The sequence below is a fragment of the Elgaria multicarinata genome, chromosome 4 (genome assembly GCF_023053635.1).
Source record: "Elgaria multicarinata webbii isolate HBS135686 ecotype San Diego chromosome 4, rElgMul1.1.pri, whole genome shotgun sequence".
Classification (NCBI taxonomy): Eukaryota; Metazoa; Chordata; class Lepidosauria; order Squamata; family Anguidae; genus Elgaria; species Elgaria multicarinata.
In genome coordinates this window covers 75440784-75465868 of record NC_086174.1, presented here as the reverse complement: position 1 = coordinate 75465868, position 25085 = coordinate 75440784, and the positions used below count along the sequence as shown (strand labels likewise).

At 40.6% G+C, this 25085-nt stretch overlaps 1 protein-coding gene across 3 annotated transcripts in view; it reads right to left on the bottom strand.

The window, feature by feature from the left end:
• The window catches only part of FBXO30 (F-box protein 30), a 29107-nt gene extending 8653 nt beyond the window's left edge, over positions 1-20454 (bottom strand). Inside the window, exons 1-6 of one of the 3 annotated variants that reach the window (XM_063124579.1) lie at positions 20322-20454; positions 15067-15164; positions 5998-6040; positions 5586-5685; positions 4600-4631; positions 1652-1756 (exon numbers count right to left, since the gene is read on the bottom strand). In XM_063124579.1, coding sequence (XP_062980649.1) covers positions 1652-1716 — 65 coding nt within the window. In that variant the 5' untranslated portion in view covers positions 1717-1756; positions 4600-4631; positions 5586-5685; ... (1 more) ...; positions 15067-15164; positions 20322-20454. Of the gene's footprint in view, positions 1-1651; positions 1757-2892; positions 2953-4599; positions 4632-5585; positions 5686-5997; positions 6041-15066; positions 15165-20321 lie in introns of those variants that run through there. The other 2 variants (XM_063124580.1, XM_063124578.1) reach the window with 2 other exon arrangements.
• Positions 20455-25085: the final 4631 nt, after the last annotated feature.

Here is a 25085-nt window from a genome sequence, read left to right as displayed (position 1 = left end):
TGCTCAATAAACAACAAGAAGAACTTTTTTTAAAAGGCTATATCTGTCTTTTACCAGCAATAGGGGGACGTGCCCGGGGGAGGGGGAAGTAGCTGCCAGTTCAAGACACTGACAGCCACAGCTCTGAGAAGAAGTAAAACGCTCACTTCGACTCAGAACAGGCATTGCTCCACCACTGAAAAGTGACCATTCACTTCAACTCATGATAGGCATTGCTCCACCGTTTTACTCTCTTTGGAAGGCTCTAATGGCCTTCCAGTGCAGGAGAGAGTGGGGGCACGTCCACAATGAGATGCCCTAGGGGATCTCATCCCCTTGCACCACATCGATTCAGTTGTTCCCCAAGGTTAGGGTGGGGAGCAGTGCTGTGTTTCTATCTCTTATTCTTGGCTTAGTATATGATTTCAGGTTGTGTTTGTGCATTTGGTGGGGCTACTGTGTTAAAAAACACGGGGAAAAGCCCGTTCAGATGAAGAAAGAGAAGTTTCCCAGAATCCCAAGTTACCTGTTTTGCCTATGCCCTCCTCCAACTTTGGGATCATCATGACCGGGAGCTGACTCTGCCCCTCAGCCCTTTGAAAAAGGTATTTTTCCCGCCGATTTTTTAAAAACGTCTAGCCCGCGACCCGTACGATGCAGAAAGTTGAGAGTGGTCTCAAAATGACCCCCATCCACGACTCTCTGTGCACAAGAATTTTCAGAATGATAGCTTAAACCCCCCCCCAGTTATCCCCGATTCTTTCCCTCAATGCAATCCTATGGGCGAAAAGCCGAAAACGCAGTTTGAGCCGCGCGGTTGACCCGATTTTCACAAAAATATAGCCCGCGACCCGTACGATGCAGAAAGTTGAGAGTGGTCTCAAAATGACCCCCATCCACGACTCTCTGTGCACAAGAATTTCCAGAACGATAGCTTAAACCCCCCCCCAGTTATCCCCGATTCTTTCCCTCAATGCAATCCTATGGGCGAAAAGCCGAAAACGCAGTTTGAGCCGCGCGGTTGACCCGATTTTCACAAAAATATAGCCCGCGACCCAGACAACGCAGAAAGTTGAGAGTGGTCTCAAAATGACCCCCATCCACGACTCTCTGTGCACAAGAATTTCCAGAACGATAGCTTCAAAAACAACGTAGTTATGCGCGATTATTTGCCGCAATGCAATCCTATGGCGAAATGTTTTCAAGATGGCGACCGGAGCGCTCCGCCTGAACTCGGAGCTCCGAAAAATGGTCGCTTCTCTTCGCCTTGCTTCTAGGGGGTCCGCGGTCCGCTCCTACTCCGCCTCTGGGTAAGGCGGAGCAGGCCAATCCGCTACTGCTTCTACGCTCCTAATCGGAGCGGAGCACATCCCTAGTTTAAATCATCTCACCATGATGAAAAATCATTGTACACAATAGCAATTAAGATGAGATTTTGACTTGAAGATAAAATTAAGGTTACACAAAATTCAATAAGAATTTATACAGACCTCAAATACCATTCCTGTATAGTTTTACTCCCAAGTATAAATAATAATGCTCAATACAATTTCATGGTGTGTGTTTTTTAAACATTGTATCACACATATAATTTTTAAAAAAATAACCAAACTGCAGCCAATTTGACCTCAGTACCAATGCTTTTTACAAGCATTTGAGTGTTAAAACTTACCTTCCTTCAGGCAAACTCAAAGCTGGCACAGTAGAAAGTCTGTTCTCTGCCGACAGTGTAAACATCCTGACAGAATAATTTCTCTGCTGCAGAGTTCTGTGGTGCCTGTTACCAAAACAGATTGATCAGTCACTAGTTAACTTCATTTTTCTTATTATTCAATCCTATTCAACAATTTACATAAATGCCCTATTATTAAATGACATATTATTTACAATTGTGGCAAATGAGGTTTTCAGAGTTAAGAAAAAATCAGACAGGCAGTAGCTTGCCTACAGAACAGCACAATTCCTATGAACGATACTGCATACCATAGCTCTGGGGTACGCAAAAAATAGTTCAGGATCTACTGGTAGATGTGTGATTTGCAGTAGATTGCTGGAGTTTTCCAATTCCCAATTGTTTAACAATAGCAACAGCAAAATGAATTTTGCTACCTTAATTTGGCTGCTGAAATGAAGAAAAGCTCAGTTAAGTTTCAGTATTGAAAACAAATTCCTAGGCTCAGGTGTACCCTATTCTTTAATTCAAAGTTTCTATCTTTTGCACCAGGCTATGGTTGGTGGATCTTGGGGTCCTACTAAACAACAACAAAGTAGTTTCAACAAGTCTGAAGTCGGCCTACCTCTGCTCTAGATTCATAATTGTTTCCTTATGACACTATTTTCTGGTCTGTTCCCAAATTAAAATTTATAAATTTGATACATGATAGCTGGTCATTTATTGTGGTTTGGAGTGCCATGTCATGTGCATTGCAATGCCTACATATTGGTTTATTGCCATTAAACAAGATACAACTCCTAGCCCTCCTCCCTAACTTTGAATTAAGAATAGGTGGAGGAGGCAAACCACTGAACCATCTCAAAGGGTGAAGAATAATGCTACAAGCAGAGTACAAACTAAAATAAAGCAGCCTAGGAACCCATCAAATAAGTTATTTTATCTATTTTTCTCATGAACCAGATGAAACATATTAAAAGTAAAAGATAACACTGTCCTTGTCCAGGAGTGGGGAGGTGAAGGGAAACATGATCAAACACTGATCTTCCTGTAGTTTCTATATTTAGGATTCCACCATCCATCATTCCTGGTTACTGTTCTCCTGCCGAAACCCTATGAAGTGATTGAGGGCTTCGAAATGTCTATATAGTGTATTGACTTGGTAAAATCTATGAAATGGAGAAGAGGTGGCAGGCTGTGTACTCAAAGCTCTACCTTATTGCAAAAATGTTGCTGCTTACCAATATATAAAAATTGCTTCTTGGACCATGTCTTGAGAAAGACCTAACATGGTTTGTTGGCAAGAGATCTATAAAAAAAGGTACTATGGACAAATGATTTAACTATTTATGTTTTAACAACCATGATTATATGGCCCCAAGTGTACATCAAGACATCCTGAAAATGTGCCTACAGGCAATGACTGTACCTGGGAAAAACAGTTTGGACTGTTCCCCATTTAGCACATTGGTAGCCCATCCTTTCCCTAATAAGCAGAACTGCATACATGGGGCTATCCAATTTTATTTTAAGAACTAGAGTGAGGTACATAAGAAATGGTGACTTGCTTAAGGCTACCCAGTGAGCTCCATGGCTAAGCAGAGATTTAAATATGTCTCCCCTAAATAAACTAATACAAAAAAGAGAGCATAAGAAACCAAGTAATACTCAAGGCTATATCAACAACCTGATAGGCTTTTAAGAGCTCAGATTACAGAATACTCTGAAATTTGAAAAAGCACTTTACCTAAAGACTTACTGGGACAAATCATGGCTTATCATCCATACTTCCCCTTTTGAAACAAGCTATAGCATGCCATTAGATCCTAGCCAGCCAATTCCAATTTGAAAGTCAAGCGCAAGCCATAATTGCAAACCATAGACTGTGGTATGCACTTCTGGTTTGGAAGGCATAAACCATGGTTTGGCCTCCTTGATTTTAACTGATATATTTCAGTCAAAATGGAAAAGGGCTGTGGACGGAAAACTGCATAATCTGGGTTTCTCGCAAAATGCCATCCTGGGCCATTCAAAAGTTGAAGGGGAGATCTGCCAGCGCATCAGGGACAAGTTACAAGATCATATAAGAGCCGCTACGTTACACTCTGAATTTAGAGATGGGGTGGGCTTTTTTTTACCTGTGACATACTTGACTATTTTAACTATCCCAAAATACAGGAAAGTGTTAACCTTCAGCAATTTTGGAAGGAAGATACAACAGTACCCCATATTGTGAATGTTTATGCCCCTGTGAAATTGGTGTGATGGAGACTGCAGCCGGCATACTGCTGCATTGTTCCTTCTATTGTGATTTTTATTATCCCTATTTTATAAAGAATACCTGGGAAATCGGATACGTTTTATCTCCTGGCCGATCAGAATCCAGAGGTAACTGCTAAGGTGGCTGGATTCTGCGCTGCTGCAATTGCTTCTCAGCATGGGACAATGTTAAATGCTTGATAATGTTTTAACTTGTTAAACTTGGTATTATTATAAATACTAAATTGTGACATGCACAATTTTCTTTTTATTGTTCAATTTTAAATTTTAATTAACCATTGTCACTTTTATATCATTATATTTACAGTGTTACTCTATTCTGCTGGTCTTGTGACCATAATAAAATTACTTAATAAGTAATTAATAACATTACTTATTAAGCAATGGTTTGTTGTGAATTAAGAAATGTGTTACGGCACAATGGGAGGAGGACATATCTGAGCTGAAGGCATGCTCACGTAACACAAAACCCTAGCTTGGTGTTAATGAGAACTAAACCATTACAAATTGGACAATACTGATTGACTTCTAGTACCCTGCCTATAAGTCTAGCAGAACAGAAAACATGGCCAACCCATAAATGTTGTAACATAAGGTACCCAAAGAACTCCCATATTTAAGAACTGTGTTCCTCAAATAAACCAAACACTGCCAGTATACATACGTACTTTAATTTGTATTCCCAACTTTCTCAGACTTCCTGGAACAGAAAAAGAGTTTGACATCAATTAAGGTATGAAAAGATAACTTCTTGGAAGAGTCCTATTTAGCATTAGAAGAATTCTAGACCTTCATTTGTTAAGTTTACTCATGTGTCGTAAGTATGAAACTCATACCATCAGTCTTACTCAAAGCCAGGCGGACATCCTAAAAATGGAACCATATAAATTAAGTGCACTCCTTTAATCAATATTTGGCCCAAACATTAAAATCGTGACAATATATGCACAAACATCACTCTAACATTGTAGAAGAAAAAACAGAAGAGGCAACCTGCAGGTGAGCGATGCAATATTTGAACCAGAATTTCTCAGCTCACACACAGCCATTAAGAGAGCAATCCTAAAGTCCCTGGGCAAGCAACCCAAGGACCATATATGATGGCTCAGATCACCCCCTCCGAAGGTAAGAGACAATGCTCCAACCTTGGAAGGGGGAGTCGGAGATCTGACCCCTCACTGTTAGCAAAGAAAGAATCACACCAGCTGCCTCTCTGAAGGTGGAAAGTTGACATCAGAGAGAGGTGAAAGGGGGCAGGGAAGGGAGTGGACAGGGAAGGGAGGAGACCAGAGATTTATCTTGAACCTCTTCCAGCCTTCTTCCTGCCCCCTCCGAAGTCCCCTCACTAGGTGGGCTGAAAAGCAAAAGTCAAAGATCAGAGGAGGGGGAGGTAAAGATTGCCTCTGCTGCTGCTCCCACCCTATTGGCTTCAGCGCAGCAGGACACAGGAAACTTGTGTCCCACTGGAGTTCAGGGGCTTCTAAGTAGCAAGGGTGCTAACTGTAGGATCGCACCCTTAGATACCCCAGCCTTCATAAAGAAAATTCAATTGCTTCTAAATGTATCCAAACTAATAATTTGACTCTTTTCATTCTTTAGCTGTATCGTTCCTGTCTGAAGTACTTGTTCTCAACATTCTAGAAAGTTGACTCACCAGATCAAGAGCTTCCAAGGCACAGCAGAGCAATGAGGCTTTTTCTTATAGTCTCCATTCCTATTATATGCAGATGGGGACAATCCCACAGCCAAAAACGCTAATAAGATACAGAAACATATATAAATATGGAACAATAAAGCTAAGAAAGCACAGGTCACAAATATTAGAAACAACAAAATATCACAGCCAAGGAAAAAGGTATTGTTGTGATTAGGCGAGAATTCCTTGATTAACATTGCTAGTTACATATATACACGAGCTACCAAATTAAGTCTTATGGTTAAAAATGCTACCCTAAGATGGCAGCATGCAAGATTTTGTCTCCCCCATCCTTAAAGTTCCCAGTCAGTGTTTTTACCCTCCTTCATTCCCACCCATCATTCCAGTCCCCTTGTATGAAGTTACTTACCTGAATCTTATTGCTGGAATGGAGTTGGAGTTGATTTCTTTTCCTGAAACAAAAACACTTTCAGTAAAGATAATAAAATTTGACCATGCCTTTTTATATGATTTCAGCCTTTGTAAGTACACTGCCTTGATTAGAAAACACAATTACAGAATGACTTGCTTAATTTTGGTAGGAACGTTTATAAGGCAACTTTTTTTTTAACAGCCTACAGTAGTAGGAATAAGACCTATGGACTACATCCAACTCAGATGTTCCCTTCCAGCCAACAAAACTCCATTAATGGCAAATTATGGGTTAATTAATCCACAATTTACTACACATGAGCAGGAGTGGCCAAGGGTACTATCCAAATGGAGCCTTGTGCACATGCCCAAGCCCGGCTGTAGTACACATATAGCTACCAAGTAGCACTTCTGGGGACAAGTCCCAAAATGAGTGCAAATGCTCTTTTTCTGGAAGGGGCAGATTGCCCTCAGAAGCGCTACATTGCTAGTGTTCACATTAATTTTGGGGCTTGTCCCCAGAAGTGCTACATTGCAGCCATATGTGGACCAGGGCTGGTGGGGCTAGCTGCACCTGCGCTAGAACCAGCAGGGATGGGGCACACGTGCAAGGTCCTAATTAGATACTACCTCAAGTGCATACCTGCTGTGTGCTCCTCACTTCCACTCTTAAGCAACGTACAATCAGCAAAGTCATAGGTTGTGCATGTGTTATGCAAACACATAGTGCTCGGTTGTGTAGCAGTTAAATTATTTATTTATTTATTTATTTAAAACATTTATATCCAGCCCTATATCATTAAGATCTCAGAGCGGCATACAGATAAAAACATACAGTATAAAACAATATACACAGTTAAAAACAAATTAAACCATGATCCAAGTTAAAACAATATATAATTTAAAAGCAATAAAAGCAGTTAAAACAATGTGCCAATGGTTAAACCATGGTTTATTGTTGGGATAATCACTGGGTTGTTTATCTCCTAAACAACCCAGCACTCTGGGTTCACATATCACACTCACAACCCAACTGTTTATAGGATGTTGATTAAAAGAAGTGAGGAGCATGTGTAAGGTAGCTCATTCACTCACTCCCACACAAGCATGGCAAACTGTGGGTTAATTAATGAGCCCACAATTTGCCATTATGTGTGGACATTGTATCCACAGACCACATATCCACAAATCACACATTCTCTTCTCTCTTTCTTTCTACAAAGAGGGTGAATGGTTTGTTCAGGAGACATGTTCAGGATAGACTAGGTATCATTCACACGTCTTGTGTTGTATAATCCTACACTAGAGCATCTTCCACAAAATATACCACCTTGATGGTTATATGAGGATTGAGTGAAATTTGAGAGCTGTCATCAACACATATGATACTGCAATCAACTCCCATTTAAATAAAACACTGGCTAGAATATGGTTGATATAACAAAGCATTGAAAAGAAGTTCTCAAAAGCTGTAAGTCAACAAACTTGTATACTACACTTCTTGTTCGCACATACTTATGTTAGTCAATTGGAACATATCAAAAATGCAAGCTTTTATAAAGATTCCAGCTGGAGCAATTCTTACTCCAAGAAACCAGCCGAGTGGTTATGTTTAAGCCTGATGGAATAATTTACAGACAAAGGCAGTTTAAGTTACTATTGGACTACATTCAATTGGTTGTATCCAGATTAGAAGAAGTAGAAAGACACTTCTGCAATGGAGTTTTCACCTTTCCTCCCTACTACAAGCCCCCGGAAAGCCTCTCTAGAAAGCTGAGGAACCCTCTTGAAACAGTACAGGCTGCGGCACAATTCTAAATCTGATCAAATGTATCCTATCAATTTCTATCCTGAGTTCACAATCGGTCTTTCCAAAATCATTTTTAGCACAGTGGATTGATGTCTGACTGATACTCATCTGTTGCAATCATAAGACTTGGAAGAGATCTTGGAGGTCATCTAGTCAATTCAAGATCCAGACATCTTTTCTCCAATTACTGCTTTGTTGAAGGGATATTGCTCTTGCTGTAACACTTAACATATGTGATTGCCCAATTGATGCAGGTAAGTAGTGCACATTATCACTGGTGACTAGCAACAGCCTTCCACCCCACCCCAGTGTGATATTAGGAACCTTAAAAGATTAAAAAAAAAAACCTGTGAAATACTGAATCCTCACAGCTATGCCCCATTTCATAAAACTATTGCTATTTTGCTTAGAATCTCCCTCTCTTGCAATAAAGTGGTGAACAGAACTGAGCAACAATCTGACTTCTTTTCATTTTCCATGGAGGAAAGAATATTAAACTAATGTCACTGGATCTCCACAGTCACACTGCACTAGTGCAAAAGTGTCTGGAAATACTGTGGAAAAGGAGATTTAAAAAAACCCTAAGCTACCCAGTTGATCAGGCTGGGACAGTGTGGACCTTATGAGGAGGAGTCGGGAAAAGCAACCAGTTTGTAAAGCAAGCAAAGGATTTATTTAGACAAATGGGAAGGGAATTAGTAATGAATAAAATAAAACACAGAAAGCAATTACAAATATTCTGACACCCTCTGGGCTACAGACTTAGTTTCCAAGCATTACAAAGACGGCAGGGTTACACATACACCCTTTAAAAACAAGAATTCTTACTTAACCTCTGTTTGGATTATACAATTCCAGCCTAGAGATGTAAAATTTCCGGAAATGTTGAAGCCATGCAAAAAACCTGGTTTTTTTCCACGGTTTTTTTGGGGGGGAAACGGAAATTTTCAGAAAAAATGAAATAATGCAATATTAGCACTTTTTACAGATTGAAAGTCACTTTATTATTTTAGAAACATAAAATGTAATTATGTCCAAGTTGGTCTGGCATAAAATTATTACATTTGGTATATTAAATGTACAGTATATTCAAACAATTATTGCAAATTGAATTTACTTTTTTGGTAACCAATGGAGCTACAAACTCCTGAACTGTTAGGAAGACCTGCTCTAAGGAACCTCTTTGGTTTTCCTAGTTTATGAGCAGGCAAAAATAATTTTAAAAAACAGAGGAAACTATCAACTTTATTAACAAAGGAAATTATTTATGTCTCTGCTCGTCCTCCACAGTGTCAAGCAGACATAAAGCACCCATTCCCATAAAAAGAACTGAGAAAAAGGGGGACCAAGATTCAATGAATATGTATGAAATTTAATCAGACTCATTTTCTGAGCTACAGCTATCACTATTAGTTTCAATCTCTGCTTCAATGGCTTGCCCTCTAGAGGCAGAAATGCATCTTGCTCTCGCATTTGAGAGTTGTAGTCTCAGTTTGCAACCTGGGACTTGCTTGTCCTCAGTGCACAAAAGTTGTAATAATCTGATACTGTACATAGTTTTTAGAAATCATTTGGAGAAGTAAATATTTGAACACCTTGTCTTAAACATTTTATTCATCATGCTAAAATAAAACATCCCATAATCTATTTTTTCAATTTTTCGGGGGGGGGGGACGACGACGACGACGACGACAAAAAAGGCTTTGGAAAAAATGGGGAAACATTGTTTTCCTGAATTTTTCCAAATTTTTTTCTGAGCCTTCATATCTCTATACCAGTCAACTCAGGGCTTTGCTAGACCAGGGGTTAGCCTGGGCTGACACCCGGGCTCGCCCTTGTGCATCCAGATGACGCACATGGGCTCTGGGGTCAGGCAGGGGTCAACCCTGCCTGGCCCTGGGGTAACGGGCACCGCTTTGGGCCTGGTATTTCCACAGTCCCGGGCTGAGCCTGGGACAACGGAAGGTCTAGCCTGTTCCACGGCTTTTCCCGGCTACACCGCTTACTCACGTGTAGCTGGGAGAAGCTGCTCACGGGGCCCAGCACTCCGCAGGAACACTAGGCCCATCGGGGCAGGGGGAGAGATCGAGGGTGGGAAGGGCGGAGCCGGGGACAGGGGGAGAGATTGGAGCTGGGGGTGGGGCAAAATCGGAGCTGGGGGGGGAGATCAGAGCCGGGGGGGGAGGAGATTGGAGCCAGGGAGAGATCAGGGGAGATTGGAGCTGGGGGGAGATCGGGGGCAGGGGGAGCGGGGAGAACGTTATTGCGTATCCAGCTCCTTTAAAAAATTTTAAATGGTGGATGCAACGGGGCTGGCCACTGGATTATCAGGTAGGTCTAGCAAAGCCCTAAGTCTCAGGAAACGGTGCTCCTCAGATCGCACTTGCCCAATGGCAAGTGCAATGCACGCCAAAGATCACATTACGCCAGTCCTTTTACAACTTCATTGGCTGCCAGTCCAGGTCCGGGCCCGATTCAAAGTGCTGGTATTGACATTTAAAGCCCTAAACGGTTTGGGGCCAGGTTATTTGAAGGAACGCCTCCTCCCATATGTACCTACCCGGACCTTAAGATCATCTACAGGGGCCCTTCTCCATGAGCCCCCGCCAAAGGAAGTGAGGCAGGTGGCTACTAGGAGGAGGGCTTTCTCTGCTGTGGCATCCCGGTTGTGGAATGAGCTCCCCAGAGAGGTCTGCCTGGCGCCTACACTGTACTCCTTTCGTCGCCAGCTGAAGACCTTTTTATTCACTCAGTATTTTAACACTTAATTTTAACTTAAATTTAAATTATACTGTTTTAACTCTGTATTTTAACCTTATATCAATTTTGCTGCGTGGTTTTATCCTGGTTGTGCTTTTTATATTGTATTTTGTATTTGTGTTTTTAACTTGTTGGTTGTTTTATGATGGTTTTAATTTTTGTGAACCGCCCAGAGAGCTTCGACTATTGGGCGGTATAAAAATGTAATAAATAAATAAATAAATAAATAAAGAGACACCTTCCTTTGCCCCTAAGTTGGTTGAATAACTCAACAATTCTCACTTCCCTTAGGATGTTGCTTAGCTCGTAGTTACAAGCTTAGTTACCCAAACTGTGATGTTTTGTTAACTAAATATAAAGTTAGCCTCTGTTTGGTTTATACAAGTCTAGCCAACTAAGCCTCAGAAACAGAGCTCCCCAGATCGCACTTGCCCAGTGGCAAACTCAATGCACACCAAAGAGACACCTTCTGAGCTCCCCACCCCCTTCCACTCAGAGCCAGAATGGAGAGAACCATGCCAGCTGCCTCTATGAACTCACAAACACAAGCTCAGAGAGGAAGGAAAGGATGCAATTCTGTGGGCGGGGAGGGGAAGAGATTGGGGAAGTGGAGATACAAGCTATACCCAACAAGCTATACCCAACCTCCTTCCTCCCCTCTGCAGAACCCCAGCTAGATCACACACTGCGCTGATTCATATGATCACAGCAGGGGCAATAAGCCACCTTGGGTTCAGAAAGCCACCCCAGTTGAGTTCGCAAGAACAAAAAGCTATGCTGCTGGCGGTAATTATGCTAAACTTCCAGCATGCAACAGACACACACAAACCCACACCATGGTTGTTTTCCCCTCTGTGGTCATGAGAACCCAGTCATTTTTTCAGTTTTAAACTGCACAATCAACCCAAAGTCGTTTCTCCGTTTTAAAAAAAAAATAAAGCCATTGGGATTTCATAATACAAATTTGCATGTAAATTGTATTTATGTTATAATGTTGCAATTCAAAGCACACTTTCATAGAAGTGCCATCCAAATAAAGGAACTTATTTCTAAGTAAATGTGTTCATTATCAAGGTACATTACATTTATGTAACACCAGGCACTGATAACAGCATGTCATGCTTTGTTGGTATTTCACAACCCAGCACCATGTTGCTCTTTCCATGGCTTTAATATTTTAATTCCTGGTAATCCAGGCAATAAACTAGTTTCTACAGTCAGATGTGACAATCTCATGGTTCAATTGCAGTGCATGTGACTGCAGACTATTACAAATCCTATAAATGCTATTCAAACATTGTATCTGCATTGTCTACAAAGCATGATCTCCAGAATTTTTTCCTCTAAATTCATCAACAGCCATCCATTTTTTGTTAAATGAATCATATACACAATTAGCATTTGTTTTGAAAGATTTTTTCTGACATAAACTCCTCCTGATTCATTACTACTTTCCACCCAAAAAGTGCACAGGTTTTTTAGAATTTACAGGGGAGGGGGGAAGGGGAAAGGCAGAGAACAGCAAGTAAAAAAGGGACCTCCCTTTGCTCCTGTGTAGAGACTAGTGCCTCCAACCCAAAAAATACCATCCTTCAACCCCTGGAAACTGTGCATGCTGTGCATGTTGAAATAGAATTTGAGTTGCAAAGTATTTATATCCACTAGGGTTAAACTGCAATGCTGTGAAATAAAATGGGACATATGGGGCTGGAGAGGTTCACAAGAGCACGATATTTCATTCTGCACTACATGATACCTTTGTTATTATTGGTATTATACTTCCACCCTGCTCCTAGACACACTTACTAGAGCCAAGTCTTCCTGAGTACAGTGGAACTTTATTTCCAGTCAGCATGCTAAGATAATATAGCCTCTGATATCTAGTCTCTTACTAACAAACAAACCTAGGCCCGATCTACACTAAGCAGGATACAACACTTTAAAAACGTTTTGAAAACTGTGTATGTAATGTGTCCTGGGCTTGAACAGTTGTCAAAACCATTATAAACCGTTATAAGCAGAAGTGTAGATCCTTCCCTAGAAAGAACAGCTGCTCATGTCTGATTAGGCAATGTCAGCAACTAGGTTCAGCTCATCTGAGATGTTGAAGTATGTGTGCTTGCTTGTTACCAACCAAGAAACCTAAAAATACACACAGTTCTGGTGAGATGTACACTGCTCTCAGAAGGTACAGGCCACCTGATGTTATTGTACATACTACAATCAGCTGACTAGAGCTGTCAAATGTGTTTGGAAAGTCTGCTGCCACAACTAAAATTCCAGCTGTAGCAAGCAATCCAACGACCAATGTTTGTATGAATAAGTAAGATCATAATAATGACTTGAAATAGAAAGCTCTGTATTCCAAATGTAATTTAAATCCTTCTCTGCCTCTTGTGTATCCAGTTACTATAGCTACACTTTGAAACTTTGAACAGTGGAATTATAACTCATCCTCAGAGAGTATTTAACTATTTTATAAATTTAACACATTGTTTAAAGGTCAGTACTAACTGGCTCAATTCAGGCATCACCCCAAATAATGGTCTGTGCTAATGATAGTTCACAATCCATACCATGGTTTGAGCTTCGCATATAAAAGGCAAACCATGAATTAGAGCTGCATGTCTGGTTTTGTTTTCATTTGCGCAGAACTCAGCTTCATAACTTCATAAATTTACTCCACTCTCTTTGATGCAATAACCTTTTAGGGCAGAGAAATAACCTTGAGTACAATTTTGTGACATAGCAGAAAACCACATTTAGCATGAAGTGGCCTCATTCAATCACACCCTGGCTGCGCACACACACACACTTTGTTCTCACTTCACTCCTCCCTTTGCAAAAGTGTGAAATAATTCAGGAAGCTGCAGTTAAGTTAACAAGAACTTTGAAATATATCCAAACTGGAAAATGATGGTTAATAGTTTTCAAACAAGCCAGGATCTGCAGGAGAACTTTAAACCATGACTTCAAATTCTGATTTGCTTGAACTGCCAATTTTTCTTCTTCCTACAATGCCCACATCTTCCCACAATTGTCCTAAATCTACCACTTAAAGGAATACCCACATCTACAGGTTGTACTATGTTAAAGTCATAGCTGGGATCAGAGCTGAGAACATCCCAGATCCTTCTCACAATGTAAGCTCTTTGCTACACAACTAGAGATCTGAATTATTTAGGAAGCGTAATTTGAAAGCCCAGCATTAAACTACTGTGTGTTTTATAATTATCATCTGTTTCAAGACAGTTTAATTCTCAGCAATGGTAATGGAATGGAAAAAATATTTTTAAAACTATATATTTAATGTTTATTCAGTGAGAAAGTTGTCCTAGTTTTTAATGAGGGTTTTTTTTGTGAACCACCCAGAGAGCTCCGGCTATTGGGCGGTATAGAAATGTAATAAATAAATAAATAAATAATTTTTAAAAAAAATATCAAGAATTTTGTGACAATCAAGTCTCAGTCAGATGCTCCCCTAACAGCTATATTACCACTTTAAACAAAATTTGTTATCTTCATGCCTGTTCTCAGAGTTAACTACTTCAGATCTTCTTAGAACTGATAGCCTATGTTTAACTGTGAATGCCATCTTGAGGTTTATACCCTTGTGTGATATTAGCAGAACAGACAAAATTTAAACTAATTTGCATACACATAGGTACAGACGTAATACCTTGACATTTGCAAAGGGGAGAATACGAAACGTTGCTTCGCATCAGAAAAGTGTACTCTTTTCTGAATGTGGCTAACAAAAGTGTCACAAAGACAAATGGTTTGTAGGGTATATTGCTTGTTAATGCTATCTTAGTCATTGAATTCATACATAACAGAAATATTACTGTAGGAGTGTACTATTCTAATAAAATTATTATACAATCCTTAGAACATTCAGAAGTAGTTAATAAAACTGCACAGGAAACCTACTATTACCGTATTTCTTCGATTGTAAGACACCACCAATTGTAAGACGCATACTATTTTCAGTACTACCAACAGGGGAAAAAACCATAAGACACACCCGCAATTCTAAGACACACCCCATTTTTAGAGATGTTTATATGGGGGGAAAAGTGCGTCTTAGAATCGAAGAAATAGGGTACATGAAAATCCTATATATCCAGCAAAAAATGGGATGGAAATATTTAAGGTGAATTAGGCTTCTGTTTAAATCAATATTTTCAGTTTATCATGAGAACATTCTATTTTATTACAAATATTCAGCCCTCAGATTACAATTCAGAAGAACAGATTGATAGGTACCTTTCTTAATGTCTTTTTAGCCATAACTAAGTTTTATGTCATTCTCAAAAACAATGTAATTTTGTAATATATTAGACTAAGGGTGAATTGAATCTCTTTTTTAACAATAACTTGGTCACAGACCTGCCACGTATTTACTACTGCTTGCTTTTTCTCAATGCTTCAACTGATTCGATGCAGATTACAGTACAATCATATCACAAACAAACAAAAAAAGGTCAGAAGTACTACCTGATGAAACTAGCACAGAGGAGCAAAGCAGAGAGCTGGATTTCACATGTAAGGCACTTCTGCACTTGAGCTCAATGTCTCCTCTCTTGCACCAGATTCTGTATAGAAAAATGAAATGTTTAAGAGGGAGGGCTTTCTTTACGAGCCCAAGAACTGTCCTATAGTTGGAAAACCATTCAATCGACCACTCATTTTTTTTTTTAAAAAAAAAAAGTCTGTGAAGTCAAGGATACCCATGTGTATGTTCCAGCATGTTTTTTATTGCATCATGGAGTCATCTGATAGCAGTACAGGACTGAGGGCTCCTTGCTTTCAAGACCTGCAGAAGTCAGGGTCACTCATCACTCTACCCCTCATTTAGTTTCAACCATTTCATGCTATACTGTTTTCTCCAGAGAGCTTCTCCCTTCTCCCCTCCTGATTAAGTTATATGGCGTAAGCCTACTGACCAGGTTATTCACTGGCCTTGCGCCATAGCTGCAGGCATCTCTGAGCAGGAATTGGAACATGGAGTTCACAATAAAGCATGAAGCAAAACCAAGCAGACAGTATAACAGCCCAGATTGGAAGAGCCCAATACCGGGAATACCACCAAGTGCATTGCATTTGCTATGAAAAAATGTTATCTGGGGTTAGCACAAGCCATGCTGTTGCACACAACACTTTAAGCCACGGTTAAGAGCCACTAAACCTGCTGCAGACGGTTCAACTGTAGTTTAAGATATCTTCTGAACAGGTCCACCTTAAACCTATTGGTTAAGGCTTTTGGTTAAGCAGCAGGGTTTAAGGTGTCTTGTGCAATGCGTTTTGCTAAACACTGCTCACTCACTAACCACAGTCAGACCATCTGCAGCAAGGTTAGCAACTCTAACCATGGCTTAAAGCGTTGCATGCGACAGCACGGTTTGTGGTTAGTGCTAACTCCAGAGAACCACAGTTTTGCTAACCACAGAGCCTGAAGTGTCATCTGAACAGGCCCTGTGAATACTTATTTTTATAATTAGCATAAATTGCCTATGTTCCTTGTTACTATTCTATATTAATGCTTTTAACTGTTAAATGTAACACCTAAATTAGCCTGTCACACCTAAATTAGCCTGTCGTCTCTGAAAGGTGCAGTTTGTGCTTAAGGATTTCAAAGCTGTGTTTATACTCAAATAATTTTGATTGCTTTAATGGTACATTCAGTTTTGATACAACGGCTGGGATGGGAAAACTACCACACATTACACTACATTCTACCAACTGTAAATTTCTATCATTATCACTTCACAATCTCAGGGACATGGAAGACTAAATTAATATTAGATATATATCCTTATGTACACAATTTTCAAAACATTACTGACAGTTATTAGCATAAATGTAGAAAAGGCAAGGTGCAGAATAGCAATGCACATGTTATTCCTCGAAGTACCTTTTTCAGAAATGCCTGTCCAGAGACTGGCAAAAATGTACAAAACAGACCAAATGCATCTACAAAATAAACACAAGATGACTGTAATAAAGGCTATGTCATGCTTAGCTCCATCCACTGGTGAGGAGTCATCCATTTCCTAAATACCTCATTTTAATGCAAAATATACTTACTCATATATAGTTTTTTCAAAATCATAATTCTACTTATAAAATTACCCACTTGATATGAAATACTTTGAGGTAATTTAAGCATGGCAAAGGCAACCATTAAGTATGACACACAGAAAGCGTCCTGAAAGATGCTGCTGCTGCTCTAGGATTTTCAGCTTAGCTGAAGAGAAACACAGGCACCAAGACTAAGATGTGAATGAGTTATGTGAGCTTACATGGCTGAGGCTGTAAATGTTATGCATGCTTACCTGGGAGTAAGCCCCATTCAGCACACTGGATTATGTTGCATATCAAAGATCCTATCTGAATCAAAGCAGTTATTAAAGCCAATATATATTGAATCTTGTTCTTACATATATTTCTATTCATCACTGTTAAGAGATGAAAAAATGAGCTCTATTTTTAACTTCAACTGCTCTTGAACTGATAGCAGATCAGCAAAAATGCTCCCTGTGTTTGAGCCTGATGCTAAAAACCTACCCCAATCAATACTACATCCTATTTCCACCAGGCAATGTGTTAGCTATAACACACTGGAGAAAAACACTAGAAATCTTTTTGAACAAAAGATGCAGCACAGAGAAAAACCTACATGTACTATCCACAGCTGCAAAACTTGGTGCTACTTGCTGGATTGGGGTAACACATACACACTGAATAGATGGTCAGCATGTTTAACTCCGATCACCTAGCATGTTATGACTGAGGGAACAAATTCCAGATACCAAAAGCAAAACAATTAGAGTTAATGCTTTGCTTAGCAGAAAACTCCTTGCACACAGTTGTGTACGAATGTTTTTGGATTGGGGGTATAATCAGATGTGTAACTTTAATGTGTGTGTTTTTAATTACAGAACTAGAATCTCTTGTAATACTGCCTTGGGGAAAAGCAGAATAGGCCAAGTGTAGGGGATTCAGAAGTCACACATTTATAGCTAATCTTCATCTGATAGATAAATATTTTGAGTTCTCTGCCTTTGATAAATCATGATTTGAAAATGGAACTGAAACCTAATAGTGTATTCCACTACTGGCTACTGTTCAACAAAAGATAGGAGCAACACATACATGAAATATATCCAAATATGGATATTTAGTATATTTCCCAGAGTGGTAATAGATACATGACTAGTGAGAGCGTGACTCCCTGTCATTAGTAACTGAAACAGTAGACCAAGTAGAAGATACAGAGAATGTCATGTGATATAATATGGAGAAACTCCTCCCCCAAGGTGTTACATCCTATGGACTACATTTCTTTAAATGTAGTTCTACATACTTGGAACTACATTCCTTTAAAATCAATGCGACTTTTTTTTTTTAAGTGGTTCAGATTTGTGTTTTTAGAAACATCTTCACAGACTAAGGGCAGCATCCAATACTGCCCCTGTGCTCCCTTTTTTTTCCTGTTGTGCCAGTGGGACTCACTGGTAGCATTGCCTAAAAGAACCTTGGAAAATAGCATTTCAGCTCATTTTTTGGATCTGCTAGCTTCCTGTTCTGCTAGCGATGAATATTGTGTACTGGAAGCAATGGATACAGCCCTAAGGCTACAATCCTATGCACACTTACCTGGAGTAAGTCTCACATCACTGAACTCAATGGTGCTTACTTCTGAGTAGGCATGTATAGAATTGTACTTTCAATGGTTTGATGTAGCTGAATAATACTTTTCCCATTTAGTTTCTAAAACAATATAACTTCTTAAAATAATGAAGAGCTTCAAGATATCTTTGTTAAAATAATATGCAAAATTGAGGAAACTTCTCAAAACTTGCTTAATTTCTGAATAAAACACTTGCCTACATTGTTGCCACATCTGCCACTTTTTGATTATGTCCAAGAAAAACAGGGAAGCATGGAGGGGAAAGCATAAAATAAGTAGATATGGAAGTCAATAGAAGTTAAGTTCCTGACCTCCAATACTTCTGATAAGATGAATGATTCCAATGACTTATTTTCAAGGAGTTGTTGACAACTATGACTCAGCTAAAATAAGCTGCAATACTTTATCACTGTGTGACATAAACCATCCTGTTCAAAAGGACTTTCCTATTGGTTAATGAATAATTAAACAGAATTATTTTCAACATTTATTTTGGGGTTTGTTTTTAGTTTGGCTTAAGGTAGAAGCTTTAATAGTGCAACCCTATATATGCCTATTCAGAAGTAAGTCTCATTGAGTTTAGTGGGGTTTGCTCCCAGGCAAGTGGGTCTAGGATTGCAATCTAAAACAACTTTAACTTCACCTGTATATGCTCACTGCCAGAATCTTTGACTTAAGAATTTTAGCACCTATTTCAGTTCTACACGGTACTATTTCTCAAGATGCCAACTAAATATGATGGTCAATTTCTTTTAGAAACTAGTGTGGCTGTCATATTAACTTATTAAAATGATGCCACTGTTCAATGTTCTCTCATTTCACAATTACAAATTCTGCTTTCCAAACTTGCTATCATTTCTACTGTATTCCACTATCACCTAGGAAATATTTCAAAATGCTGCACCCACCCATTCCTTTTCAATAGGCAATGAGTAGAGTCTCTTTCATATTTGATGTGTATGCAAAGCTAGAGTTTTATCTATGCAAAGCTAGGGTTTCAACAAGAAGTTATTCTAAGAATCAACACTGCTTCCCATAGAGCTTCATTCTTCCTTATAATAAATTATGACTAGAGCAACACTCCTTCCCTCCCTCACGTTTAACAAAGGAGCAACGATGCCTCCTTTTAAGGCACAGGCTTCCCTCACAGGGCAGCCCACACTGGAGCAAGTCATCAAGGACAAAATTCCAGTTCCATTTAACCATTTGTTTATTTATTGTACACACCCATAAAGCAACGCAGAAAATCCCCATTAGTGAATCCAGAGCACTTTTCTCCTTCCAAAGTTATTTAACACCCTGCCTGGGGGCGGGAAGAGAAGACACGAAACCCGCGATGACTGGCAACTACGGGGGCTTTCTGCGACACAAGGGCGGTTGGGCTGCGCGCAAGGTTGTATGTTTGCGCACCTCCACACATTACTGCCGCAGAAATGCTAATTCATCAACACCGGGCTGAAGAAAGAGGCAGGCCCGTTCCTCTCTGTCCAAGCCGCTGCCATTGTTTCTAGTTAGGAAAGGGAACAGGGAAAGGGGGGGATGTAGAGAAGGAAGAAACCAGCGTGACACACACTATTTTCCTTTCGCTTTTCGCATGACACCCGTTTTAAACACAACGAACCCTCCCCCCCAAAAGGGCGGAGGGGAGGTGAAAAACCAAAGCAACTGTCCAAGCGAAGAAGCGGGGGCGCCTCCCCGGCCACCTCATACAGAACAAGCGCACCAGCTGTCAGTCAGCCAGTCAGTGATGGCCGCCCGCCGCTTCACAGCCCTATGAGGAGAACCGAGTGGCCGACCGACCGACCCTCCACCCACCCCAGTCGCAGCCCATCTTCCCTGGACGAGGATCAAACCGGGAATCCCCAGCCGCGGACAACAGCGACCGCCGCCATTTGTTTACTTCTCGACCGGCAGGGAGCAGCAACAGCCGCAGTCCGAGACGGTCGAGGGAAGCGGAGCTCATGAAGGGGAGAAGCCAACCAGCCTGCAGCCCCCCCTCTCCCCTCGCCGCCCCCCCCTCTCCCCTCGCCGCCCCAGGTTTCCCTCACACAGAACTCACCGCCCGGTCGGCCCTCCGTGAATAGCTCGAACGTGGAAGGAGCAGACAAAAGAGGCGGCACCTCCCAGACGCTCTAAAATTCGATCCGGTTCCGGTGAGGGGTGGGGTGGAGGACCGCGAGCTTTCGCTCACGACGTTGCTCTGCCTGCCTCTCGCTCTCTCTTGTGGTGTCGAGAGGGGAGGAGCCACAGGAGACGTCGCTGCCAGTAGCGTCAGTGACGCAGAGACGCAAGGAAAGGAAAACAAACTTCTGAGCAGGAAGCGAGAGTGTCGCCGAGTGGAAAGTGCTCCGCCTTCTTTGCCCGGAGGCCTGCGTTGTGCTCTTCTGCTGCTTACAGAGAGGCCTTTTCCGAATCAGCTCCTGTTACTGGTCCTCAGATATTGTGTTACGTTACTTTTATGGAGTAGTGAAGACTCCGGCAATCCTGGGCATGCTTTACTTGGGAGCAAGCCGCGCGCTCTGAACTCAGTGGGATTGACTTCTGAGTAAACGTGCATAGGATCAGGCCTCATGAGGGCTTCTTAAATTTAAAACATCTCATGGGTGTGGTGGGGAGCGCGATACGCTTCATTTCTTATCATTTGCTCTGGAAGCCTTGATCTTCAGGGCTGCAAGGCGTGATGGGCACGGTCCCTAACCTTTTTGGGCTGGTGGGCACATTTGGAAATTGGAAAAAGTTTCATGGGCACAATCTCAGAATGGCTGCCTTTCACAAAATGGCTGATATGGTGGGTTGCAAAAACACCCGTTGCACAGAAAGTCAAACTGGTAACTAAAAGACAAGAAACTTGCCCAAGAACATGAGTGCAAGGCAGTGATGAGGTCTGAGCCCCAGAAGAAAAAAACCCCCACTCCTTTAAACCCAAAGTTTTCTGCTCCACTCATTTCACTGAAAGGCAAGCTCAATTATTTTTCCAAATCACCTCTAAAATTAATTTGTTCAGGATCAACCACCACCATACTTTCCCTTTAGATCGCAGCCCTAAACACAGGGACACTTCACAGACAAACAACCATACACATCCGTCATACAAGCATTCACACACCTCTTGCACCTTGCAGCCCCAGTACCATCCCCAGCCTTTTGTAATCTCGTATTTGAAAAGTTTTAATGAGGGGTCAGACTTGCAAACAAAGTACCATCTTCACCCTCTAAATAATGCCTGTGCGTACACTGTGACAGAAAATTCACCCAGTTGCTAATACATTTTTTTTAATTTCAAAACTTACAGATTTACCTCATGTTGTTATGTTTAAAAATATAATAAATAGAACTCCAGAATCAGTCACCTGACGTAGTGCTGCTTCACTCTGCAGTAGTACATGCTCCAACTGAAGCACTCTTTTATTATTCCATTTCCCAGCACTTTATTTTGGTGCTAAAAGTATTGTGGGGCTGAATTTGGGAAGGAGGAGGCATGATATACCTGAACTCTTCCCCCCCACACCACTGAGTGGTACTGTTTTACCGGCAGAGCTACCGCAAGTCCCAGGATAGTATTTGCTGTGACAAACTAAAATGCTGCTACAGAAGTGTGGAACAAACAACCTTTATGGAGGACTCTTGGTACTACCTATTAGAAGGCACTGTGCAGCTATTCCATCTTTGCTTTCTTAATTAATTTTCTGCAGGAAGAAAAAAAAGATGGAAGAAGTGGTTGGAAAACACGGGACTGTTTGGACCACCAATAAAATTTTGTGAATGAAAACTTTGGCAGCATAAAGGCTTCATCTGGAAGCACCCTAATGGTCTCATTTCCTTGGTTTACAATAGCTGTATACATAATTTACAAAAAAACAGTTCCTGGACACAAGAAGCTATTGGCTTGGGTGCCTGGAAATATCTGTTGAACCTTGTTTGGACAAACAAATGTAAAAGTTAGAACAAGTTTAGGGATTGGAATAATAAGATGGATTTTTTAAAAAAAAGAAAGCCAAATGGTGACAAGTAGGGGTGGAATGTTAAATCTTGTCAACCATCACTTCTTCTTTTTTTTAAAAAAAACAACAACTTTGACTCACTGAATAAATATATTTTCCTATGCCAAAAATGTCCAAAATTGCTAACCTACTATTTCTTTGATAATCTTCATAGTGTGATATGGTGGCCTGATTCCACAAATAACTTCGATCTCTTCAAACATAAAAATATAAGAAACATCTTTCTACACTAGCTTCACAGCATACTCTTAATGACTTCTATCTCTGATGGGTCATACATATTTTGAAAACTGAAACATGTACAAAGATTTGAATTCACAGACCTCTATAGTCTTTTCTCTTTAGAAACTTTTCTGTGCTAAAATGTTACAGGACTATACATTTATCTGTAGATCCATGTGGACAAAATTGCATATAGCAGAATTTTTTAATCTCTCAAAATCTCTTTGCTCTTTTCTACAATCTTAGAGGCATATTTCTCTATTCATCAAACCACCTTGAATATAGGTGGCAGTCTCACAAACAGGAGATGCAGAAATTCCTTCTTCACACGTTACCCAGAACCACCACTAATTTGAGGGTCTAACAATCCTATAATATTTAAAGGGTGGCAGATAGGTGCTAATTTGCATGTTGATATTTGGTCTGCTTTTGTTGAAGCTAATGCATTTTTCTTTTTTTTCTTTTTTTTGAAATTGATATTTCCAAAGCGTGTATATATAAGTATATTTTTTCTTTCTTTTTGTTTTGTTTTGTTGGAATGCACAATTTTGAGAAAACAATTAAAAAAACTAATTTGTATGTGTGTGTGTGTGTGTTTTGCTGCTTGTCAGAATGTCTGAAGAAGCTTTATGATAATTTAGCTATTTCTTAGTGTTTGAGTATATGCACCTCCAACAGTAATTGCTTGTTTTCTATTGCTACTCTATTATCTACATTTGTATTCTTCCTGTAGGAGCACTCCGTGTTCCAGTTGCTATTTGCAGTTCCTCAGATATGCAGGATTCTTTTTTTAAATTCCCAGATGATGACAAATTTCATCTGCAGATATGCACAGTTGGGTTTTCACAGTGCTCTGTATAGCTGTTGATCTTTATTGCCTAAATTTATTTATTTCATTTCTATACTGCCCAATACCCGAAGCTCTCTGGGTGGTTCACTAAAGGCGTAACCCTATGCATATTAGATAGAAAAAAAGACCTACAACTTCCAGCATCTCTCTAGGCAGCCATGCCGGCAGGGGCATGGTATGAATTGTGGGACCTTTTTTTCTGGCTAAACATGCATAGGATTGTGCTATCCGTCATCAAGTGTTGGAAAAGCTGTCACGAAAAAGCAAATTTATTCTCTGTTGCTCCATAGAGTGGGAGCCAAACTAACTGGGTGATTTCGAATAAACATATGGAGGAACATCCTGATGAACAAGCTGTTCAATAGAGTAACAGACTCCCCTGAAAAGTGCTGGGCTCCCCATTATTAGATGTTTTTAAGTAGAGACTGGAGATCGGTACCTATAAGGGATGCTGAAGCAGTGGCTTTCCTGCATTGCCAGGGGGCTGGAATAGGTGACCATTGAGGTCATCTCCCCTAGTTAGGATTCTAGGACATGTGCAAAAAAGCATCCAGTTGGCAGTGATAAAATTATGGACCTAATTGTGAGTGAACAGGCTAAGCATTCTACTACAGTTGTCCCTGAGTGTAAGATGTTGATGGCTAATCTGTTTTAATCTCATTCTTTAAGGTGCCACAAGCTGTTATGTGTTTTTTGCTGCTGCAACAAACACAGATTCAAATGAATGAAGTCATTACGATACTGTCGTGCACAGTACGATGAAAATGCAGCTGCTGTAAAGAAGGCAAACTCCATGTTATTAGAAAAGGAATTGAGAATAAAACTGCCAGTACTGCCTTTATACAAGTCTATGGTGTGAGACACTTAGAGCTCCATTACACCGTGGAGCGGGGGGGGGACACGCTCCCTAACATTGCTTCTCTGCCCATGTTTTTGTTCCTCAGTTACTTCCTCTTTCAAAAGAGGAAGTACACAACGAGCACGAGGCCCATTGAGTCCGCTGTTCTAATAGTGCTGCTTCTCCTGCACACAGCATTCCGTGTTTAAAAATACATTGGACTTAACCAGGGGAGGTTTTGTCACGAAAGGAAGGCCGGAAAGGGCGGAAGGCGCATGGGAGCAGATGACATCATGTGAGGGACCTGAGTAAACTCCATGAGTGCCCAGTAACGAGCGTGCAATAAAACACTTGTCGGATGGAGCTTTTAGAATACTGTCTGCAGTTCTGGTCACTACATCTAAAAAAAGATATTGGAAAGCTGGATAAAGGGCAACTAAATGATCAAAGGACTGGAGAGACGGTTACAAAAGCTGGGATTGTTCAGCTTGAGGTGTACAGAATTATGCATTGTCTGGAGAATGTGGATAGGGAGATATTTTTCTCCATCTCCCATAATACAAGAATCCGGGGTCATCCCATGAAGCTGATTGGTGGGAGATTCAGGACAGATAAAAGGAAGCACTTCTTCACATAGCACATAGTTAAACTCTGAAATTCACTACCACAAGATGTAGTGATGGCCACCAATTTGGAAGGCTTTAAAAGGGGGGTGGATAGATTCCTGGAGGAGAAGGCTATCAAAGGTTACTAATCTTGATGTCTATGTGCTACCTCCAGTATCAGAGGCAGTTATGCCTATGTACACCAGTTGCTGGGGAACAAGAGTGGGAGGGTGCTGTTGCTGGGTCCCTGGCTGACAGCTGATTGACCACTGTGTGAACAGAGTTTTGGACTAGAAGGACCCTTGGT